This window comes from Mesocricetus auratus, unplaced genomic scaffold (genome assembly GCF_017639785.1).
Source record: "Mesocricetus auratus isolate SY011 unplaced genomic scaffold, BCM_Maur_2.0 Super-Scaffold_100691, whole genome shotgun sequence".
Classification (NCBI taxonomy): Eukaryota; Metazoa; Chordata; class Mammalia; order Rodentia; family Cricetidae; genus Mesocricetus; species Mesocricetus auratus.
Genome location: NW_024429267.1, coordinates 34,289,865 through 34,313,362, shown reverse-complemented (window position 1 = coordinate 34,313,362; position 23,498 = coordinate 34,289,865). Strand labels below are relative to the sequence as shown.

The window sequence follows — 23,498 nt, the reverse complement described above, 5'->3', positions numbered from 1 at the left end:
AAATTAAGCTATTTAGTGTCTGTGTGTGTGTGTACACACATGTATGTGGATGCACGGATGCCATAGCACATGTGTGGAGATGAGATGAAAGAAAAGTAGAAAAGAAGCCAGGTGGTGGTGGTCTCAAATAAATTAGCAAATAATATACCTCAAGTCTTTAGAGACAAAATAAGGTATATCACTAAACAGTAGATTACAAGAACTTTCTGAGAGGACCCAAAGAAATACATGATATAGTCCCAAGAATTGGAGGAGATTGAGTGAAATTAAGAAATTTCGAACAGTAAATAATCTGCAAGTAAAGAATGGCCTATAAAGCGGGAGAAAATCTTTGCTAGCTATTCTTCTGATAGGGGATTAACAATAGAACCTATAGTGACCCTCAACAATTAAGTAGAGAAAATCATTTAATGAATAAGTAGACAAATAAACCAAACAGACAGTTCTCAAAAGAATAAATGCAAAAGCTAATATATGAAAAAATGCTCAACATTCTTAGCCATCAGGGAAATACAAATTAGAAGGACTATATCTCACCCCAATTAGAACAACAATCATTAAAATAACAAATGATAGGGACCGGGAAGATAGCTCAGTCGGTGAAGTGATTACACGTAAAAACATCAAGATCGGGTTTGATTCCTAGCTTGCCCATGTAAAAAGCTGGGCATGGTGGTATACACTTGCAATCTAAGTGCTGGGTAGATAGAAACAGCTAGGTCCCCTATTAGACCAGTGGATGGTATCTGAAGAATGACACCTAAGACTATCTTTTGGCCTACACACACATGCACACATAAAAAGACTATGTATTTATATGTAATCATTTCATACACTGACCTCATCAATAAACGGTATTAATACCACAGCTTCCCATTCCTGTTGTTTCCCATTTAGATCAGTTTTAAAATCAGGTGGATAATATTCTATAATTGGTGAATCTTCGCTGGTCATCAAATGCTGTGAAAATATAAACAGAAAAGCAGATACTAGAGACACTATCAATACAACTTTTCATTAACATACTTGGAATGCTTCCCCTTACCTTACTAGGTTGTAACAACATATTTGGTACATTATAGCTTCCAATTAAATAAAACTTTTTTGTTTTCTTTTTTTCTGAGACAGCTGTCTCTCCCTGGTCCTGAAATTAAGACCACCTGGTCTCAGCCTCCCCAGTGTGGGGAATACAAGCCTGTGTCAGCTTGTTCAGCAAACTGTAGGAATTTCAATTGTGCTGCTACACATTTCTTTCCTGTTTCTTTAATTTAGTTATGTAGCAAAATTACTTTTACTATGAGTTATTTCTCTTTCTCTCTCAATTCCTGTCTTGAGACAGAATTTAACTAGTCCAGGTTGGCCTTGAATGCAAGAGCCTTCTGCCTCAGCCTCAAGAATGCTGGAATTAGGGCTGGAGAGATGGCTCAGAGGTTAAGAGCACTGACTGCTCTTCCAGAGGTCATGAGTTCAATTCCCAGCAACCACATGGTGGCTCACAACCATCTACAATTCAATCTGCTGTATATGTAATAAATAAATAAATCTTAAAAAAATGTTAAAAAAAAAGAATGCTGGAATTATAGGTGTGCACCACCACACCCCTGCTACTATTAGTTTTGATTCTGTATTTTTTCTTAGAAACTTTTATTGATTTAAGTATTTGTGTGTGTGCACATGCATCAATGTGTGCACGTTCATGGTGTGTGTATGGAGGTCAGAGGACAACCTGTGGGAGCCTGTTCTCTGCTATACCATGTGGACAGTGGGGACGGACGTCACCAGGCATGGCAGCAAGTACCTTTTGATGAGCTTCTTGCCAGCCCCATTTTTATTTTCCTATTGTGTTTTTACTCTATAACATCTACCACCTAAATTCTGTTCTTTTACTTACACTATTTCCAAGAGTTCTCTATTTCAACCTCAAATTAATAATTTATTTCTATGCCCTAATCAGTTGATTCTAGTAATATGATTACTAGCATCAAAGATAATCTAAAAAGAAAAAAGTAAAACCCAAGACTTATAATACCATTAATAACAGAGTTTAATAACATAGATTTTATTATATTTTATAAAAGAGATAGACAAAGAAAGCATACCAATATCTTATGCCAAAAAAGCATTAGGAAATAAAAAAGAAAGATTATAAAATTAAAAAATGAGGTAGCATATTCCTAAAGTAATAACCTAAAATTTAATTGCTATTGCATGAACACTAAACAAATAAAACAAATGTGATTATAATATACTTATTGGATAACAGTGGTAGGCTATTAAAGTTTAATGTAGCTGAAGGAAAAAATAAAAAAAGACATCAGAGATATTTAAGAAAAGGAGGCTGAGGCCAGGATCAGGTATAGGTTAAGGCTCAGAAGAGGCAGAAGAGAACATGACAATGTTAAAGGAGCAATGGGCTATATGTGTGCATCTACTCCAAGTCATGGGACTAGACATGGAATGAGAGATACGAACAGACCCTAGAAAAAAATAAATGACTTTTATAATCTGTTTAGTATGCTTAGTGTGACTTTGGAACCCTGTCTTCTTTTTGTTATATGAAAAATGTTAATAAGAGAAAAGTCCTTCAATTTGATACAGTGGATGGGAGATAGGAAGGGTGGAGGAGGGGGAGCTGGGTTTGATATGTAAAATGAAAAATAAATAAATAAAAGAATGCTTAAAAATCTAAATATATTCTGGGGTGATGCTAGTGTTAAAATAACAGCTCATTAGAACTGCCCTCATTCTAATAGCAGAGGATGAAAGAAAGCAGGAATTAATCTTACAATATGTAGAAAAGGAGATGGCATCTGATCTACCTGTTTTAGGTTAACTCTTCAGGGTAGAGAGGTGTGCTTAAAGTGATGAAAATGAAGAAACTAGGTATGGAAAAGTTTATAGTGCTTGCATTTTTAAAAAAGTCAATTAAAAGTGAAGAAATGAATTGTCAAAGATTTGCTAAAAATGTAATGTTGCATTTAACTCAAACTCAAAATAAAACCGGGTGGTGATGATGCACATATTTGATTCCAGCACTTGGGAAGCAGAAGCAGGTGGATCTCTGTGACTTCAAGGCCAGCCTTATCTAAAGTGTAAGTTCCAGGATAGCCAGGGCTACACAGAGAAACACTCTCAAAAACACAAAACAAAACAAAAGAAACCTGAACATAAGTATTGCCTAAGAAAAACAAAAATTTGTGTATTAAATCATTATGGGCAGCAGTGTTTCTAGGTTTATAAGAAGAATTAAATACAAAAAGATATATAAGGGGTTGGCGAGGTGCTTCAGTGGTTATAAATCCTGTCTTATCAGTACCTACATGGAAGCTCACAACTATACATAACTCCAGTTCCAGGGAATCCAATCCCCTTATCTGTCTTCTGTGTGCACCAGGGTGCATATGGTACATAGATAAACATACATGCAGGAAAAACACCCACACTTATAAAAGTAAATCCTTAAAAAAAAAGAATATTAAGAAAAATCATTCAATTCCAAAACCTACCTGGTAGCATGTAGGAAGCAAATTTTTGCTAGCTGATGGAAGGACAGCAAGAAGCTGCTCGAATGGCTTGAAGGGTTTCCCCAGTTCAAAGTGGATTTTAAGTGTACTAATGTTGCGTATATCGGACAGGAAGGGTGCATAATGATAGGGATAAAACCTATGAAAGAAAATGAGTTTTTAACTGAAAACTTTATTCAAAGCAGTCGATATTAAAATTTTCCTACATTTATTTAATAATATATAGGCATAATTAAAAACATATCATCCATAATTCTATCACTTAAGCACCTATGTAAAGTTTAGCTCACAGGATAGCAATAAATATATTTTCATATATATATGTATGTATGTATGCATATAGATAGCAGGGGACTTAGAAACAGGCTTTCACCTAGGAAGCTAGGACTAGCTTCAAAAATCACAACTTTCTTAAATGTGCATGGTGGCATTAGGCATGTTCCTTTTTAAGTCCCAACTGTGAACCACCAATCTTTCAGTCAATGTACTGGACAGTAATCAGGTAGTTAGATGCTTCAGTCTAGTCACTTGAACCTGGGAACTAAGAAAAGGGCTGGGCACTCAGTATTCAGCGAACACTGACACTAAAGGAAGGACAGTAGGTGTAGACTCATACAGCCTTATCAGTCAACTCTAAGAACCTTTATCTTTGAATCAGTGTACCATAAATCAACCCCACACACTTTGTTTATACTATCTTATCTTTAACTACAGGTATGTTTCAATAAGACTTTCAATATAAAATTAAAAACATTTCAATAGACACAGGGAGACAAAGACTTGGGATATAGAGAGAGAAAGGAAGAGGAAAGAGGGAGATGAAACTTTTTTTTTTTTTGCTTGTTCTTGTTTTTGTACACAGGGTTTCTTTGTGTAGCTTTGGAGGCTGTCCTGGAACTTGCTTTGTATACCAGGCTAGCCTCAACCTCACAGAGATCTGCCTGCCTCTGCCTCCTGAGTTCTGGGATTGAAGGCATTTGCCACCAACATGCGACTGACTAAACATTTTTTAAATGACATTTTATTTACTTTGTGTAAACTTGTGGGAGTCAGCTCTCTCTACCATGTGGGTTCCAGTGACTGAACTCAGGTTGTCAGGCTTGGTGGCAAGTGCCTTTCTTTATCTGCTTAGCCAACTTGCTTGTCTGAGAGACTCACATTCTGTAATTACAGAATATAACTCTAACAGATAGGAAAGTTTAGAAGGCAGAATGGCATAGGAATAGTGTAAAAGATATTGACATACTAAACAGATAGGCTTGACTTTACTTTTGCACAATCTTGGGATGATTAGTTTTATAGGCTTTGATTTCATCTGTAGCAAGTAAAAAACATTATTTACTCCAAGTATATGAAAATATGGTTTTGAAGTGCCTGATTTTAGTGCTTGTCAATTTAACAGGAATTACTGGCATTTTGCTGTTTTTAAAAGTAACAAATAAGGATCTTTAAATTTAGATGATTCTTGAGACAGGCCCGAGAATGTAAGAATTTTTTTCCAGAGCTGGCTAATAAGTGAATTAATGGCTAATGCTACATTATTTGCATTGTTTTGAGCTTCTTGAGAATGTTCTAGAGAGTCTACCACAACTGCTGTGAAGACCAATAACGCAGCCGTCATCACAATAGTCTTTAATATACACTGCCATTAAAATCTGCACTTGCTTTTTTTCTTCCTTGTCTTCCTTTCAGGCAAGGTTTTGGTGTGCAATATAGTGGACCTTGAATTTGTGGTAATCCTCCTGCCTTGGCCTCACAAGTGATGGGATTACAGATACGAGCTGCCACATCTGGATATCATTTTTATATCTTAGTGAATGAGTAGATGCAATTTGCTAGGATTAGAAGTATTATGGGTTCGATATGAAGTATTGCTCCCTGCCCCCATACTCATGTACAGAAGCCTGGTTCCCACCTGTTGTGCTATCTGGGGGTTCTGGAAATGTTAGGAGGTGGAACTAATTGGATTTGGGTCACTGGGACATGTCTTGAGGGGACATATCTTAACCCGAGCTTTCCTCTACCTTTCTCTCTACTTCTGGTTACAATGAGGTATCAACTTGGCTCCTCCATGTCCACCCTGCCATGACACTTTGCTTCACCAGAGCCTAAAGAGACTGGAGCTGGCTGAGCATAAACTGAAGCCTGAAATCATGAGACACATGATCTTTCTTCTTTTAAGTTGTTCTGTCAGGAAATTTTGTCATTAAGAAAATCTGAGCAATATAGGAAACAGCAGAGAAATGGTGAAGAGTACTATTTTTAGTAACATAAGCAAAAGCCTTTTTTTCAGCCACACATATAAGTAGTTTTCGATTCAGAAATATTCCTGGTAAAGAGTACTGTTTTTGAGTACACAAAATATTACAAACAACCTTATGTAAACTATCATAAGGGACTTAACAACTGGGACTCAAACAGTTGTTAAGACACTGCCGGGAGGGCACGGGAGGAGGGGAGGGGAAGGGAGAGGGACCTGGAACTGACGTGTGAAGCAACCTTGTTTCTTATCTAAATTTAAACTGAAAAATAAATTAAAAAAAAAAGACACTGCCATTCATAATGGATTCTTTCATTCTTACTTTTCTGGTGCACCAGTAATCAAACCCCAAACTTCATGCATGCTAGATAAGTGCTCCATCATGGAATTATAACCATGATTTTCTCTATGTCTTCTGGTACTGGATATCAAAGCTAGAGTTTCATCCAAGTGCTTTATCAAGCCCATGTTGATTCAGACTGATAAAGTATTTTGCAACTTTAGATTAACAAAGGCTAGGGCTATACATATCTTTCTTAGTCAAAAGTCTTTAAAATATTTTCATTTAAAAACAGACTCTGTTTAATTTAAACTTGACTGTATACATATATGAAAATCAAGTAGAAATAAAAGAAAAAAGAGATATGTAAATGAGACTCTATTAGTAGGAACCATTATAAAATGAGATGCCTTTACCAGCTCCAGGATTGGACTCCATGATAGTAATAGTGTAAGATCCACTGTATAGCCTGAACATAACAAGCAGCTTGGTCAGCCAGAAACTCACTGAAACATAAAGGGGCATTTTCATTATAACATTATTTTCTGAAGATAGGCAAATTCTTCAGTGTATTTTTAATACCTAAAAATTATAAACAGAAAAATTCCAAAATATTTACAATTTCATATTGTAACATGAAAGGTTACTTTACAGTTTTGTAAGCCAACTATCAATATAGTTAAATTGATGTGCATACTTAAGTTGTCAGTATGTCCTAATTTTGCCTTAAGGTTGGAAGATTTATCTAATGAACTTTGATATTAGCACTATTACTCTCTTAAATATCGGGATTGAGAGTAAACCCAGGAGTTCTTAGAAATCTGGTGACAGCATTTATAACACCTTTTTAAAAGTGTTAACAAGATTCCCTCTAGTCTCCTTTCTCAAAAGCCAAATGCAAAACACATTTCCTCCATATCCCATGTTAATTTTAGTCAACTATGTTGAACTCTGATTTACCCATCTGAAGTACTACCAAGAATTTTATTCTTTTGCATCTTTATTCAAAGTATCCCAACTGACAAATCTGGTTTAAATTTTTGAAGGCTCCTTGTTGCCTAGCTTCTCTGGAGCTGTAAGTTGTAGTCTAGTTATCCTATGCTTTACATCTAATATCCACTTATGAGTGAGCTAGCTCGTGGGAGCCCATTCTTTATGGTGAGATGCCATGCTCAACTTTAACACAGGGAAGAGGTGTTAAAGCGGTCCTGCCCCAAAATGGGCCAGGGTTTGTTTACTCTCCATGGGAGGCCTACCCTTTGGGAAGAGTGGATGGGGATAAAGGAAAGTGGGAGTTGGTGTGGGAGTGAAAACTGTGATTGAATGTAAACTGCACTTAAAATAAATAAATGAATAAAAAAAAAGATTTGGGTAAAACAAATCTTCAAATCACTACAACAAAACAAGTCATAGTCTAAAGCCAAAAATAATCACTTAGAAATTTCTTATCTCTGTACTTCTGGCAGGTATGCTTATATATTTAAAATGTCTTATTATTATAACTTAGTTGTGTGTATATGCATGTCATGTACTTGTGTGGAGGTCATGAGACAACTTTCAGGAGTTGGTTCTCTTTGTAGGTGTGCTTTTAAACTAAATAAGTAGTTCCTGATTGCTAAAAATCTGGATAATGAAGAAAGCCATTCTTATCATTTCCTAGCAATTACTCATTTCTGTCTTCTGCTTTTCAGTATGCTGATATGAGGCCATGCTATCTTGCCCAGTGAATTTCTGGGCTTAGCGTCCCAAACAGCTTGGACAGGCCACGCACTACTACCCCAGTGTTAGCTGTTCTCCTTTACCCAATTTTTAAAAAGTACCAATAAATGTGTGTATTAAGGACTTGTGCTTCCTGTCATTAGATTATAAGCCTCTTTCTGAGTTGTGGGGAACTTTTTGCAACCACCATTGGATAGCTATCTAGATTTTGGAGATGAGGAGAGGAGAAATGATGAGTCAGAGGCTATGGAGTCTTCCTTTTTTAAAGACAAGATCTTTCTATGGAGGAGCTGGCTTTCATCTTTCATCCTCCTTCTTTGGCCTCCTGACTGTACTCAAATGTCTCAAGTCCTGGCTCTATGGTGGTGCTTCTTATTAGACTTAAAAAAATTATTTGGTTGTTTTTGAGACAGATTTTTTTTTTTTTTTTGGTTTTTCAAGACAGGGTTTCTCTGTGGCTTTGGAGGCTGTCCTGGAACTAGCTCTTGTAGGTCAGGCTGGTCTCAAACTCATAGAGATCCACCTGCCTCTGCCCCCGAGTGCTGGGATTAAAGGCATGTGCCACTAACACCCAGCCGAGACATTCTTATAAGGTAGCCATGATTAACCTGGTCTCTTACGTTAAATTTTTCAATTTCAGACTTGTAGCAATCCTCCTGTCTCTGCTTCCTGATTACTTCCTAAGGGATTACAGGTACTTGCTATCACTTGAACCTTAGACATTTATTACTATTATTTTTTCTGATATTGGAAATCAAACTTGGGGCCTCATAGAGTCTAGGCACGCACCCTTCCACTCAACTGTATCCTCAGTCCCTCTATTGAACATTTAGATTGCTTTTAAATGTTTAGTGTTTTAAACAATTTTGTAATCTGTATAAGGATGTTTCTATTTGCTAATTAAACCAATTAAAGTCATTTTTATTCATGTGTAGTAGGCATGCTTGCATGTGTGGGTGCATATGTGTGTATGAGGATGCTTGTGCACATGTGCACTTGTTTGAGGGGCCAGAGACACGTTGGGTATTTTCCTCAATTGCTCTCCACCTTATAATTTGAGGAAGTGTCTTTCGTTGAACTGAGAGGTCACCAATTTGGTTATTCTAGCCAGTCAGATCTTACTGGGGACATCCTACTTCTACATTCAGGACATCCTCCTGAGCTCTAGGACCACAGGTGGGCTGCCACACCTACCTTGGTATTTACACTGGTGCTAGGGATGAGAACTTGGGTCCTCAGGTGGTGGGGCAAATGCTAGCCACTATTTCGTCTCTACCCACCAAGCCATCTCCCTAGTTCATCTCGTCAGCAATTATCACAGAAATAGAACACATGCCACAATTACTATCATGAAATGCATAAGTTAAGAAAACAATAAATCTCCCATTACTTCATTAAAATAACGTTTTTTTGAAAAACTTCAAAATCTACTTTTTCTACTGCAAAATAAAACAAACAGAAAAAGCATACTCAGATACTACATCAACCCCCATCTTCGTCATATAGTATGTTCTTTTATATTGTCTAAATTCAGTTTCAAACAGATCATCATCTTCAGTCTCATCTTCAACATTATCTGTGAGAAAAACCAGAAATATGTGACTGATAAATATGAATATTGCTTTCTACCTAATGTTGTAATCAATGCATATCAAATTGATACTTACAAACTATCATAGGAATTTACCCAATTCACTATTGCTGGGTTAGTTCTATTAAAGGAGGGCATAACAACTACGTGTCAAGGAAGTGGCAGTAAAAGACAGTTTGGCCTCACCTTTAGAAGCCACTCCTCCACCTTCACTTTTGTCTAAAGCAGCCCAACTTAAAGAATTTTCCTGGCCCTATAAGAATGAGAAATTACCATAAGATGAACAGTAAGACATGTTTCCAAGTAAGATATGTAAAAAGAAAATTAGAAAAATACTAAATAAAACTGAAATGATCTTTAAGGGATACTCTGTAGCAGCTTACTTTAAAAATATGATTTAAAAAACCCCTTGAAACGACATCTTTTTTGGTTATCAATTGTTTTCTAAAATCATACATTTTATTATATAGAACTGATATACAATAAATGATTACCACTAATATAAGAGCATATTTAATTATATATACCAAGACCAAGTATATCTAAAAATTTATCAATTACAATACAAACAAAAACAAAATAATTTTACAACTTATCAAGTGAACTTTGCTAGACACCAAATTTTGAGCTGCTGCTAATACAACCTATCTGTTTGATTTCAATGAGCACTTTCTGAATCTCAGAATCTTGTTTTTCTTAAGACTACTCTCCTGACCTACTATGTCATTCATGCCCTGCCCTGTTTGTATTTATATGATCTTAACCCTTTCATGTTTCTGATAGCGACTCCCATTAGCTTTTCTTTATATGACTCTGGTCTCTACCAGTGTCATGGTCATGGGCCATGCCTGCAAGTATTTTTAATATAACTCACATATTCCTGGAAGACTGATAAAGTTTATGAAGTTTAAGGACTGAGCTAAAGTAGGGGGCTAGGAGTTATTAACATGTAGGTTTTGTGAATACAAGTTTCCTCCAAAGTTGCAAGGTTTCTTCTTTCTTTCCTTTCTTTCTGTTTGAGATAGCCTTACTGTGTTGCCCAGGCCTGATCTGAAATTCAAGATCCTCAAGTTTCTGCATTTCAAGTAGGATTTATAGGTATGTACCATCACACCCAGCACAAAGCTTGTTTTCTTAGGAGAAATACATGTGGTAGAATCAAATGGATTACTGCTGAATGCCTCTACAAAAGAGCTGTGCCCATATGTTAGCTGGGGAGATAGCATGGTGGATAAAGCACCTGATGCCCAAATGTGAGGATTGGAGTTAGATCTCCAGCACCTACGTAGAAAGCCGGACAGCTGTGGAGGCTGCTTGGAATCCCAGCACTTGTGAGCAGACACAGGAGTTACCCTGAGCAAGGTGGCTAGCAAACTAGCTGGATTGGTGAGTTATAGGTCAGCTGTGTTTCACCTGCTTCAATAAACAAAGTGAAGAGCAACTGAGGATGACAATGACCAACGCACACATGCACTCACACACACAGATACACACAAACACCACACACATAAATGTGAAAAAAATGAAAAAGAAATAGAAAAACTGTGCCAGAGAAAATCGGGAATATCTACATTTCCTAGGGGGAACATTTACTAGTCTTGAGACTAAATAGAGCCAGGATCCCATCATTATAGAAAGGTTCAAGAAAAGTTAAGGTCTCTTTTACAGGCTAACACAAGGAAGACAATGTTTAATTAGGGATGCTCAGTAGACACTAGAATATTCCAAGGTAGTCATCATTCATTACTAATCAGAGACATTTACTAAATATTGTACTACTTTAAAAGATTTGTTTAATTATATTTTGTATATCTGAGTGTTCTGCTGCAGGTGCTGGATACCTTGGAACTGAGTTACTGATGGTTGTAAGCTGTCACATTCATGCTGGAATAAAATCTGGGTCCTTTGCAAGAGTAGCAAGTCCTCTTAACCACTGAGCCATGTTGCTAGCTCAGTGGTTATTGTTTTATTTAACTATTCTTAATCAGTCTACTGCTGGCTTAGTGTCACAAATTTAAATGCTACATATATTTACATGTAACAAACTAGTTTAAGACTATACCATGTAATATACTTATAAATCCCATCACTTAGGAGATGGAGGCAGGAGATCAGGGCTAGCCTACAGTACATGAGTACTGATCTCAAACAAACAAACAAACAAGCAAACAAACAAATAAAAAAACCAAATGTCTGAAGTAAATATAAATTAATCCAGTGGTCTGCTGTTTTCAAATAATGCAACTTGATAACTGATTTTAAAAGCTTATTGGCTTCTTAAATGTTTTTTAATCATATACACACACACACACTCTTTGTCTGAATGAATGTATGTGCACCACATGTATTACTGGTATTCACGGAGGCCAGAAGAGGATGGAAGATCCCCTGAAACTGTCACGTGGGGGATGGGAACTGAACTTGGGTCTTCTGCAAGTGCTCATGACTGCTGAGACATCTCTCTAGCCCTATTTATTGACTTCTTGACAGAGGAAACATAATGCTATTCCTTAGAGGTAAAAATAAAAAACTCATTTTTTCCTTAAATACATATTTATGATACAAGAGAACCACACAGAGACAGAAACCAAAACAATTTTAGATGCTCATGGAGAAGAAGAAATGAAAATTATAACAAGCCCTTGAATATTAGTTTTACTATTACAGTTTTTTAAAAAAGGAAAGGAAGAAAAGATAAAGGAAAAGGAACACTAGAAACTGGTCACCTTTGATTTTCTTTTTTCCTTGCAGTTCTTGGCTTCTTCAGCTGCCACACCCGCTGCTTCATTGAGATACTTGTTACCAACTTTGCTTTCAAACCACTTGAGGTCCACAAAAACTTCACTGAAGTGCTCTCGATCAAACTGAACAAAAATAATGCTATCTTAAAATGACTTAAATATATGTGAAAGAGTACAAACTAAATTTCTAACAGGAACAATTTCTGGGGCATATAAAATAGGAGAATTTACAGAAATACACACACAAAATATCATTAACTTGGAAAATTGTATATATGTGTATATATATATGTGTATACATACACATTATCATTAACTCTGAAAATTAAACATAAATAACTAAAATGAAATAATTCAAGTAAAATTATACAGAATGAATAATCAGAACAAAGGTAAAAAACAGCTTTTTTTTCTGTTAATGGTTAATGACAATTTACAGTTATACTAGAGAAGGAAAAAAAAACCTTGTAGTTACTTACATCTGACAGTTTCACAAGGTATCTCTCAAATCGAGATAAGTTGAGATGTCCACTTTCATTAATATAACCTAAAATAAACCAAATCTAAATTTGTAGTATAAACTGACATTATTTTCTAAATAGCTCTATAAAATTCTTTCACAAACTGCTGAATAATTCTTTTAATGAAGAAAACCTTTGTTTTGTTGTCTATATCCTTTATATTACTATATTTTAGGCACTGAAGTAAAATATTGGAAATTCCAGTTACATAATGATAATGCTTCCATACTTCTGACCATATTTCTAACAAGCTCATATGTATTACAGTCTGTCTTGACCATTCAATTTGACATGTTAAAATAAGAAATGGTGTAGTTGGCTGTGGAGGCACACACCTGTATACCATCATATTTAGGTTACCATAGGCTGTGGCAGGGGAATTTTGAGTTTGAGGCCAACCTGAGAATACATAGTAAGACTTTGCCTCAAAAAGAAAAAAAAAAAAAGAAAGAAAGAAAGAAAGGAAGCATTTCCTGTAATTTAGAGGAATTACTTAACCAATTTCCCATTATGACTGAAAAAAAAATTTGGTTCATATTAAATACTTTTATGGGGGCTGGAGAGATGGCTCAGCGGTTGAGATCCAGGTTCAAATCCCAGCACCCACATGGCGATTCACAACCGTCTATGAGATCTGATGCCTTCGTCTGGCCTGCAGGCATGCATGCAGACAGAACACTGAATACATCATAAATAAATAAATATTAAAAAAATACTTTTATGTACATTTAGAACAGCTGGATTTCTAGAATGAAATGATATTAATGAGACTTGATTGTTTTCTTAAAGTATTAGAGGTGACATTAGTTATTTAATGAGTGAGGTTATTTACCTGTATTCAGCTGTATTCATCCATCCATCCATCCATCCATCCATTCATCCATCCATCCATCCATCCATCCATGGTTTTTTTGAGACAGGGTTTCTCTGTGTAGCCCTGGCTCTCTTAGAAGTCAGAGTTTCACCTGCCTCTGTCTCTTGAGTGCTGGGATTACAAGTGTGTGCCACCACGGCCTAGCACTGTAGTCAGTTTTAGTGACCACTGAAAATGACAACCTCAGTGCCTGCCACTTAGACTAAAAGAAACCCATTGCATTTTCCTAATTTGGTCATGCATGCAATTGTCTAGTAAACAGAGGGAAATCTCTATGGTGAGCTGGCACTAAACTAGCAGTAAAATGTGGTCTTACCTCCAAGTTTGGGCAGGATGGCAATGTAAGTTCCATAAAGAAGAGGCAGTGCGTCATGATTAATATGCAAATGAGGTAGATGAGGGATAAAATCATTGCCAACAAGAAATCCCATCAAAATCCAATCATCTATAATTTTTTCAATATCATACTTAAAAGTGATCTTTTCCTATGGCAAAAGGGAGAATAAATTGAAATCCTATGGAAATTTCTGTATGCAAAAACTGTGGTCCATGACTATATTAATACTTACTTTTAATGCTGAAAATTCATAATCAATATACTCTCTCATTAAAGACAAGTGTAGGAGGTGAAATGTTGTTTCTTCTGGTGCACAAACCCTGTAATTAGTCAAGTGATCAAAACAGAGTAGTCCAACTTCAAATATGCAGCAATGGTTAAGTAAAAATTATCACTAATAGGTAATTTTTATCTAAAGCAAGTAATTTACATACAATTATATGAGAATGTCATCATAATGGGTGAAATATGATAAAGTTCAAAATAACTGGTTTACATTATACTTTTGGTGGAAGGATTCTTAAGAACTCATAAGGTCTAACCACACAATACATAAAAGAAACTAGTGTGATCTGGCCCACTTACTACTGGTCATTGAAGGAAGTGTACAAATTAGTGAGGGTGTGTATGCAGGCATACACTTAAATTTATGCAATATAGTTTATCTTTTGCATTGGATAGGATGCTATATTGGCTTATACTCCAAGTTTAGCTATAAAAAATAATATTAGGGGACAGCAACATATTTAAATAGACAATACATAAGCAAGATTTATTAGAAGAATCCAAGGGCAGTTCAACATAAGGAAACCAAAATCTTATAGCACATGAATAGAATGAAGGGGAAATTTTTCCATTATCATTTTGCAGAAAAAGCATTTAACCACATTAAACACTCCCCTGTGGTAACACTGAAATGCAGTACTCAGGAGGCAGAGGTAGAAGAATAATGAGTTTGAGGCCAGGCCTGGTCTACATAGGTTTGGCTAGCTTGGCCTATAGAAAGAAACTGTGTTAAAACTAGAGAAAGTGGGCTAGCAAGAGGCTCATTGGGCAAAGATATTTGCCATTAGGTCTGATGACCTGAGTTTGATCTCCAGAGCCTACTTCTACAGGCTGTCCTCTGACCTCTACACATGGGACTGCACATGTGCACGCACACACACACACACACACACACACACACACACACACACACTCTCTCTCTCTCTCTCTCTCTCTCGCTCAATCTCTCTCACATACATACACACACACAATGTAAAATATACTCTCAAAAAAAAGAGAAAAAGAGCTATAGAAATAAATTTCCTTAATATGACAAAGGACATTTATGAAAACACATAATTAACATTATAGGGTGAAAATATTACCCCTAAGATCAGGAATAAGACAAGGATACCTACTTTACCACAGTTATTCAACACACCATAGCTATTCAACACTGTTCTTTAACTCCTAGCCAGGGCAATGAGGCAAGAAAGATAAAGAAATGGAATTAAAATTGGAAAGGGATAAGTACAATTTTATCTGTTTTCAGATGGTGTTTCTACATACAGAAAACTCCATAGAATATATAAAACCATATTAGTGCCAATAAACAAATAACTCATCTACAGGGAACAAGATAGGTAGTATTTCTGCACACCATCAAAGGACAAACCAAAGAGAAATGAAGAAAATTATTCCAAGGGCTGGACAGGTGGCTCAGAGGTTAAGAGGACTTGGGTTCAGTTCCCAGAACCCACATGGTGTTTCACAACTATCAGTAACTCTAGTTATGGAATCTGACATCCTTTTCTAGGTTTGGTGGGTACCACACATGCATGTGGTGTATATACATATATTCAAGCAAAACACTCATGTACCTAAAATAAAATTTTAAAAAACCTGAAAACATCATTCCATATACAAACAGCATCTAGAAGAGTTAAATACTTAGGAATAAACTTAACCAAGAAGTATATCAGGGAAACTACTACAAAATTTTGCTGAAAGCATCTACAAGGAGACACAAAATGTGTATGCATGGATTAAAAGACTCAATACCAAAATCTTTTAAAAAGATCTATAGATTTCTTAGATCTTTCTTAAGCTATCCCTATCAAAATCCCATCGATGTTTTTCACGAAAATAGAAAAAAAAAATCTATCCTTAAAAAACAAAAAGAAAGCTGGGCATTGGTGGCTCAAGCCTTTAATCCCAGCACTCGGGAGGCAGGGGTAGGCGGATCTCTGCGAGTTCGAGGCCAACCTGGTCTACAAGAACTAGTTCCAGGACAGGCTCCAAAGCAATACAGAGAAACCCTGTCTTGAAAAACCAAAAAAAAAAAAAAAAAAAAAAAAGGAAAAAAGAAAGAAAAAAGAAAACAAACAAACCTACCATGCTTTCCCTAAATATACAAAACAATCTTGGAAAAAGAATAAATTTGGGTTTCATCTTCTTGATTTCAATGTTAACTACATTAAAATCTACATGAATACACCAGTAAGAGTATACTTTTCAATAGGGAAAGGACAGTTTTCTCAACAAATAGTGATGGGAAAATTGAGTTTCCATATACAAAGAATGGAATTGGATTTTTACCTTATACCATATACAAATACTAATTCAAAATGGATCAATGACTAACTGCAAGCTACAACTATGTAACTCAGAGTGGAGCATGACTCAGCAGCTGAGTGCTTACCACTGGGTTCAAGCTTAGCATTGCAAAATGACCAAAGCCCCACAGAGCAAAACAAACCCTCTACAAAACTTTCAGAATAAAAAAATATAGGGGCAACCTTTATGACATTAGATTTGACAGTGTTTTCTTGGATGCTACAAACATTAAAACCATAGGCAATAAAAGAAAAGGATAAACTGGACTACACTAAAATAGGCATCTATGAATTAAGAGAAAATATATGCAGAGCCCCTCTGTAAGGGATTAATTACTAGCCATGCTTAATTTTTGTTCTGTTCTCCAACATCTGATTTACCTTTGTGTTTTTTTTCCACCAAACCGAACTTCTTCTCTTAAGAGAGAAAAATGTGCCTCGTGACTTGTTAACCCAAGCATGATCTGTTGAGAAATAATTATGAAATATTTTTATTCTACTTTTGTTCATACCATTAGGTTTACAAAAGCAACTTAATAAAATTTCTATGCAGATAACAATTTAAAAGTCTAAATGTGAATATTAAAATTAAGTATGCAGATATCACAAAATGATTCAATCACAAGACACTGATGGAATCAAGTGAGTACACTTTTCTAGAACTGTGTTCACCTTGGAGCCCATGAGCCTTGTAACTGACACCACATTCCCCAGTTCTCCTCCCTAAATCAAAAACTTTCTCTGGATTTTCACAAATTCTTACTTTTCATGAGGATTAGAAATTAGAAGCAGCAACTTTCCAATACTACAAAAATATAGAGAATCCTTAGAGTTTAGGGTGACCCTAATATGGAAATTCATTCCAAATAGAAAAGAGTACTTTAATCTTCTCATATGTTCTACTTACTCAAGTGAACTCAAAAGTCTAGTGAACATGTGAATCAACAGCAATATATATTGTTTATTTTACTTAAATTCTTATTCAAACAACAAAACAAAATGAAACATTTATGAAGCAATCAGGAGATGTGGTTATTTATGTTAACCAATTATTATTTTTATGTGTGATAATGGCATTGTGGTTTGGTACCTTAAAAACTTGTTTATAGAAACATGAAAACACATATTTATTAAGTGAAAACTATATGGGATTTGCTTCAATCCTGTAGAAAAGAGACAGATGATATTAAATTTAAAAAAATTAATACCTAAGGAAACTTGCCTGGTGTGGTGGTACATGCCTTAATTCCAGCACTTGGAAGGTAGTGGCAGGCAGATCTCTGAGTTTGAGGCCAGCCTGGTCTACAGAGCAAGTTCCAGGACAGCCAGGGCTACACAAAGAAACCCTGCCTCAAAAAAAAAAAAAAGAAAGGTAGCTTGCTCGGCTAGTTTTGGCTAGTATGAAAAGTTCTTTGATAGGGAGGGGCTGGAGATGGCTCAGTAGTTAAAGAGAGTTTACTGCTCTTGCAGAGGACCTGGGTTCAGTTCCAGGTACCTACAGGACAGTTCATAGCTATCCCTCACTTCAGTTCTAGGGGATCCAATATCCAATGCCCTTCTTAGGCACCAGGAACACATGTGGTGCACATACATACATGCAGGTATTTGAGGTACTTGAAGCATGGAGCTGAATTAGGAGGTTTTCATGACTTTAGGTAAAGCAGTCCTCTTTCCTTGGTTTCAGCACCATAGTCACAGAACTAGGGTTACTCATTTCTGTAGACTATACTGACATCAGTTATTCATAATCTATGACAAACAAAACTTATTTCTCTAATTCTTCTAGAAATTAAACAATGGCAAATGTAGTAATCATTGCCTTTTGTATTCATTGCTACAGCCAGTGAACTTCATGCATTAAAAATTCCATCTCTTAGGTATTTAGTTCTATAACACAAGCTTATAATGACAATAAGGGTTATACCTACCAAGTCAGCATCTAAGCCATAAAGACAATGTCTGGTGTTTGGATCATGATCTGGCTTTGCTTTCTCCGATCTGATAAATTCCATGATTTTATGCTCTCCTTCTCCAGGAGTCTAAACATAATGTTTAAAAAAGAAGGTGGTAATATGCTATGCTTCAAACTTTTAAAAAATTTTAAACTTTAAAAAATTCCTTAGATTAAAAAGGATGATAACCTCATGGCCTGAGAAGTAGATGGTAACGCCTTGCCATGATTTGTCAGTGGAAATTTTCATATTTACAAAATACTTCAGATGTTCATGCAACCTGGCCATGAATTCAGTCCCTATAAATAAAAAAATTTAAAAAGGTTAATTTGAGAAAGATAAAAATAACAAAACCAGTTAAGTTCCCAGTAACAATACATAATCAGTATCTTCAAAGAAAGCTCAACACTCTCTTGCAACCAAGTATAAGATAATGTGTCCCCTAGCAAGTATCTCCAATGCTTCAAATGTCACTAGCAATCTTGCTTGTTTCATTTCTTTTTTGGATTTTTTGAGACAGAGTTTGTCTGTGTAGCTTTGTAGACTAGGCTGACCTTGGAACTCACAGAGATTTGCCTGCCTCTGCCTCCCAAGTACTGGGATGAAAGGTGTGCGCCACCACCACCCAGCTGTCACTAGCAACCTTAAATGAAGTCAGTGCCACAATGGTCGTCATGAATTTTACACCATCTATAGACTGTGTTTTAAGTATTTTACCTAAGAGCAGTTTGAACTCTAACTCTAATTTTCTACATTTTTGCTGGATTCCTAAGCATATTATTACTTTTATTTATTATTATTATTATGTCTGTATACACTGTGTAATGTGTGAGGGAAGTATATGCATGCTATAGCATATATGTGCGGGTTAGAGGACAGTTTTTTGTAGTTCATTCTATCCTTCAACCAAGGTTTCTGGGCTTTGAATACAGGTCAACTTGTATGGAAAGTGCTTTTACCCAGAGAATAATTTTTCTAGATCCTAAAGTATTTTTATAAGACATGTAGTTTTAATCAGGTTGTCAATTAATATTTGCTTTTTTTTGTAAAGAAAATGTCTGTAGTCCAGGTTAGCCTTGAACTCACTACTGCTGATCCTCTCCCTCTATTTCCCAAGTCCTGGGATTGCAGGCATGCACAACCATCCCTGACCTATGCTATGCTAGGGACTGAACGCAGGAGCTCATGCATGCAAAGAATGGACCCTACCCCCCATCCAAAAAAAAAAACCAACTATATTCCCACTTCAACAACTACTAGTATGTGTATATACAGGTTCATGCAGAAGCATGTGTTTATATGGAGCCCAAAGGATAACTTATGGTTCCTTAGTTCTTCCTTAGATACCATCCACCTCGTTGGGTTTTATTTTTTATTTTTTAGTCAGGGTCTCTATGTATCCCTGGCCGCCCTAGAACTTGCTATGTAGATCAGGATGGCCTCAAACTCACAGAGATCCTCCTACCTCTGCCTCCCAAGTATTGGAATTAAAGCTGTGTGTTACCATGCCCAGTCACTTTGTCTTTTGAGACACAGATTCTCACTGAAACCTAAGACACAATAAGCAGGCAAAACAGGTTGACCAGTGAGCCCCAGGAATCTGTCCATCTCATTTCCCCAGCAAGATTACAAGTGTGTACCACCATACCCAGCTTCTTATCTGGGTGCTGGGTATTGAACTTAGGTCCTTATGTTTCTGTGATTAAGACCTCTATTGGCTGAGTTATCTCTCCAATAGCTGCTATGCTTTAATTTTTAAAAAAATACACATACATGTGTTTTGCCTGCACACATGTATGTGAGCCATGTGCATGCAGTGCTCTTGGTCAAAAACTGGTATCTTATGGAGTTACAGAAGGTTGTAAGCCACCATATGGGAGCTGGGAATTGAACCCAGGTCCTCTGCAAAAGTAATCAGTGCTTTTAACCATTGAGCTATCTCTGTAGCCCCAATAACTACTATTCTTAACAAGAAAAATGATTTTAATTTGTAAAGTGAGTATACAATGATTATGCCATAGGAAATCTGAGATGAGCAACAGTAAAAGGCAATACTATATCCAGGAAAGAAACTGGTTACTAAATTGAGCAATGTATATCTAAAACAACAACTGAGCAATGTATATCTAAAACAACAACAAAGCCACAAGTTTGTATGGAATTTAAAAAGCTTCATTTAAGATTTTTGTTCCAAATAAAGGACTATAAAAATGCCCCTCGAGAATATAAGTAGGGTGATGTATATAAAGTTAAGTTAAACAAATTACTAATAAATTACTATTTTTTTACATTTACATTTATGTACTTATTTTATTTGTGCATGTAGAGGTCAGAGGACAACTTGCAGAAGTTGGTTCTCGCCTCCAGCATATAGGTTCTGGGAACTGAACTCGGATCATCAGGATGGGCAGCAACTGCCTTTATCTGCTGAGCCATTTCACTGGCCCTATTTTTTTAAAGTCATAGAAATCCTAGATTCCTTTAGGAGGTAGGAATAAACTATCTGAACTGAAAGAATGGGTTTCTCATTCTGAAACCACAAGGTAGGTATAGAAACTTATTTATTTGATACTGGTAACTGACCAGAATAAACTGAAAATCCCTGTAAGTTCCTTCCAGGTCAGGAACTCTATGTATAAGGCTTCTCCATATCTGCTCACCAACACCTGAAAACACTACAGTGGGTCTTTATAGGAACCTTCACAAGAAACATGAGATCACCTCATGAGTAAGACACAAATGGGAAAATATGGCTAATGAAAGTCTAAGGACAAATAGGCTAAGAACAAAAATATGTTAGAAAAATGTTCGATTTCTACCTTAAGTCTTTCAGAATGCCACTCAGTCAATTTACCTGGTGTAATACAGTTAGAATCAAATCTGGCTTCTGTAGGAAGCGTTTCTCCCTTTTCTATTGCTTTTTTAATTTTGTCTTCTGCCTCCTTGGCTGACCTTAAAAGTCAAAGAGAAAAAAAGTCTTACATTTTCTAGAAAATAAGCATTTTTATACAAACTATTATTTAGAACCTTTTTTATATAAAACACCAATTTGCCAATCTTAAGGTCCAAAGCTATACAATTTTTTTACTTATTTATTTTTTTACATTAAAACTATAAAATTTTAAAAATAATTATACTAGAAATGAATAAGCTTAAAATTCTTTACTTTTGCCGGGCGGTGGTGGTGCACGCCTTTAATCCCAGCACTCAGGAGGCAGAGGCAGGCGGATCTCTGTGAGTTCGAGGCCGGGCTGGACCGACAGCCTCCAAAACAATACAGAGAAACCCTGTCTCGTAAAAACAAAAACAAAAAAAAAAAAAAACTTTACTTTTACTTACAGAATTGAGTTATTTTAAAATATAAAGACTATAGAAGCCAGACATTAAAATAGTAAAAAGCACACAAATCATTACAAGCACTTAAGTAATTCTAACATAAATACATAGCAAATTTATTTCAGAAATAAGGTCATAGGCTTTAAGTGTCAATTGTTTGCTATACTTTATATCATTTAATGATTTTAATAATTTTACTAATTATCAATGATATGAGTATATAAAATATAACCAAAAATGATTCCAGGCTTTAGAGAATACACTCTGCAAGGGAAGAAATATGAATAGCCATGTTTAATCTAGCTGCAACATAGAAACGACTATTAAAATAATCTAAGTAAAGATAATCACAGCCTACACTGAGATACTAGATTTTGACAAAGATGACAAAAGGAAGTATAAGTAGGTTATAGATGCGAGGAATGAAGAGAGAGAAGGAGTGAAAATCTCTCTTGGTCTTTGGGTAGGGCAGCTAATCACAGAAGACGGAAATAGGAAAGAGAAAAAGCTGCTTTGGGAGGATGAATTCAGTTCTGAACACAGCAAACCTTCTGGGATCTAGGCTATCCAAAAGGAGACAGTCACAAGTATTTCAATAGAAAAATAACTTTGGAGTGAGAAAAACACTGTAGATAAAAGTGGGCGTCATGAGTAGAGGCATACTAAGTAGTCATTAGGTGTCTTCACTCAGGGCCCAGGGACAGAGACTCAAGGAAGTTAACTTTAGTGCTAATTTAAGAAAAAAAGAAGCAGAGAAAGGGAAGATGACGATAGCCCAGCATGACACAAATAGCAAAGCTGCATGAAGGTCAAGGGAAGTAATCCCGGAAAGGAAGCAGGACCGTCACTGTTAGTTGATGTGGGGGGAAGAAGCAATGCACATTTAGTCTTTGCATTAGGACATCAGGCTGTGCTCTTGTAATGGCACAGCAGAGACAAAAACCAAAAGTCAAAGACATCATGCATTAAAGCATGAAGCTGCTGGAGGACTTTCTAGAAAATATGGGACTCTCAGTGACAACCTAGCATTTAATATATGTTTATGGTAGTTAACCCCCAGCCAGTAGTCTCTGATATGAAAAGGTTATGAAGCTAAAAAGAGCTGGAAGCCTTCCCTGAAGTTAAGTTTCTCCAAATGAATTGATTTTTGCTAGTTAGATGCCTCCATAAAAGTTGATACCAACATGACAGTTGAGGCATTAGGGGTGTTGTGGGTGAGGGTTCAGCAATGATAAGAGTGACAAGAGGAGACCCCAATACTTACATTTCAGGTACCAAGAAACAAGGAGTAGGATATTTGTTTTGTCTAATGTAGGTCTAGAAGACAGAGTACATTGATACCGTCTGGTGGCTAAACTTTATGGAGACCAGGTTGGCCTTGTACTCAAGGAGATCTCGTCTGTGCTCACAATATTGGGATAAAGGCCAGCACCATCAGCATCTTAATATGAGTTTTTAGGCTAGTGGCTCCCTAAAACTAGTTTAATAAATACCATGTGTAGATACCTAGTGTAAATAGTTTTCCAATACCTAGAGATTCTGATTAAGTCTTTAGGCAGTCCTTAGAAATCTAAATTTTTAGTTTAAAAAAAGCCATTGCATTTAATGATCCTAGTATTTTCAATATTTTTTGGACTCTTTTTTCCCCCCTTTTAATAGTTAAACCAATACTCTACCATCCTATCCTTAGTCTCACCAGAAGGTTTCTCTAAGACACTGTTCCAACTTTCTTGACAACTTTGACATTTGATGCATGAATACTT

The 23,498-nt window shown here is 36.1% G+C and overlaps 1 protein-coding gene across 4 annotated transcripts in view; it reads right to left on the bottom strand.

The window, feature by feature from the left end:
- The window catches only part of Xrn1 (5'-3' exoribonuclease 1), a 96,914-nt gene that overhangs the window by 58,346 nt on the left and 15,070 nt on the right, over window positions 1-23,498 (bottom strand). For 3 of the 4 annotated variants that reach the window (XM_040739578.1, XM_040739577.1, XM_040739579.1), the window contains 13 exons: window positions 21,254-21,351; window positions 18,589-18,698; window positions 18,376-18,486; window positions 16,829-16,911; window positions 14,080-14,167; window positions 13,827-13,995; window positions 12,595-12,662; window positions 12,101-12,238; window positions 9,561-9,627; window positions 9,254-9,359; window positions 6,481-6,570; window positions 3,507-3,663; window positions 841-960 (listed from right to left, as the gene is read on the bottom strand). In XM_040739578.1, coding sequence (XP_040595512.1) covers window positions 841-960; window positions 3,507-3,663; window positions 6,481-6,570; window positions 9,254-9,359; window positions 9,561-9,627; window positions 12,101-12,238; window positions 12,595-12,662; window positions 13,827-13,995; window positions 14,080-14,167; window positions 16,829-16,911; window positions 18,376-18,486; window positions 18,589-18,698; window positions 21,254-21,351 — 1,405 coding nt within the window. Of the gene's footprint in view, window positions 1-840; window positions 961-3,506; window positions 3,664-6,480; window positions 6,571-8,977; window positions 9,360-9,560; window positions 9,628-12,100; window positions 12,239-12,594; window positions 12,663-13,826; window positions 13,996-14,079; window positions 14,168-16,828; window positions 16,912-18,375; window positions 18,487-18,588; window positions 18,699-21,253; window positions 21,352-23,498 lie in introns of those variants that run through there. The other variant, XR_005874676.1, reaches the window with a different exon arrangement.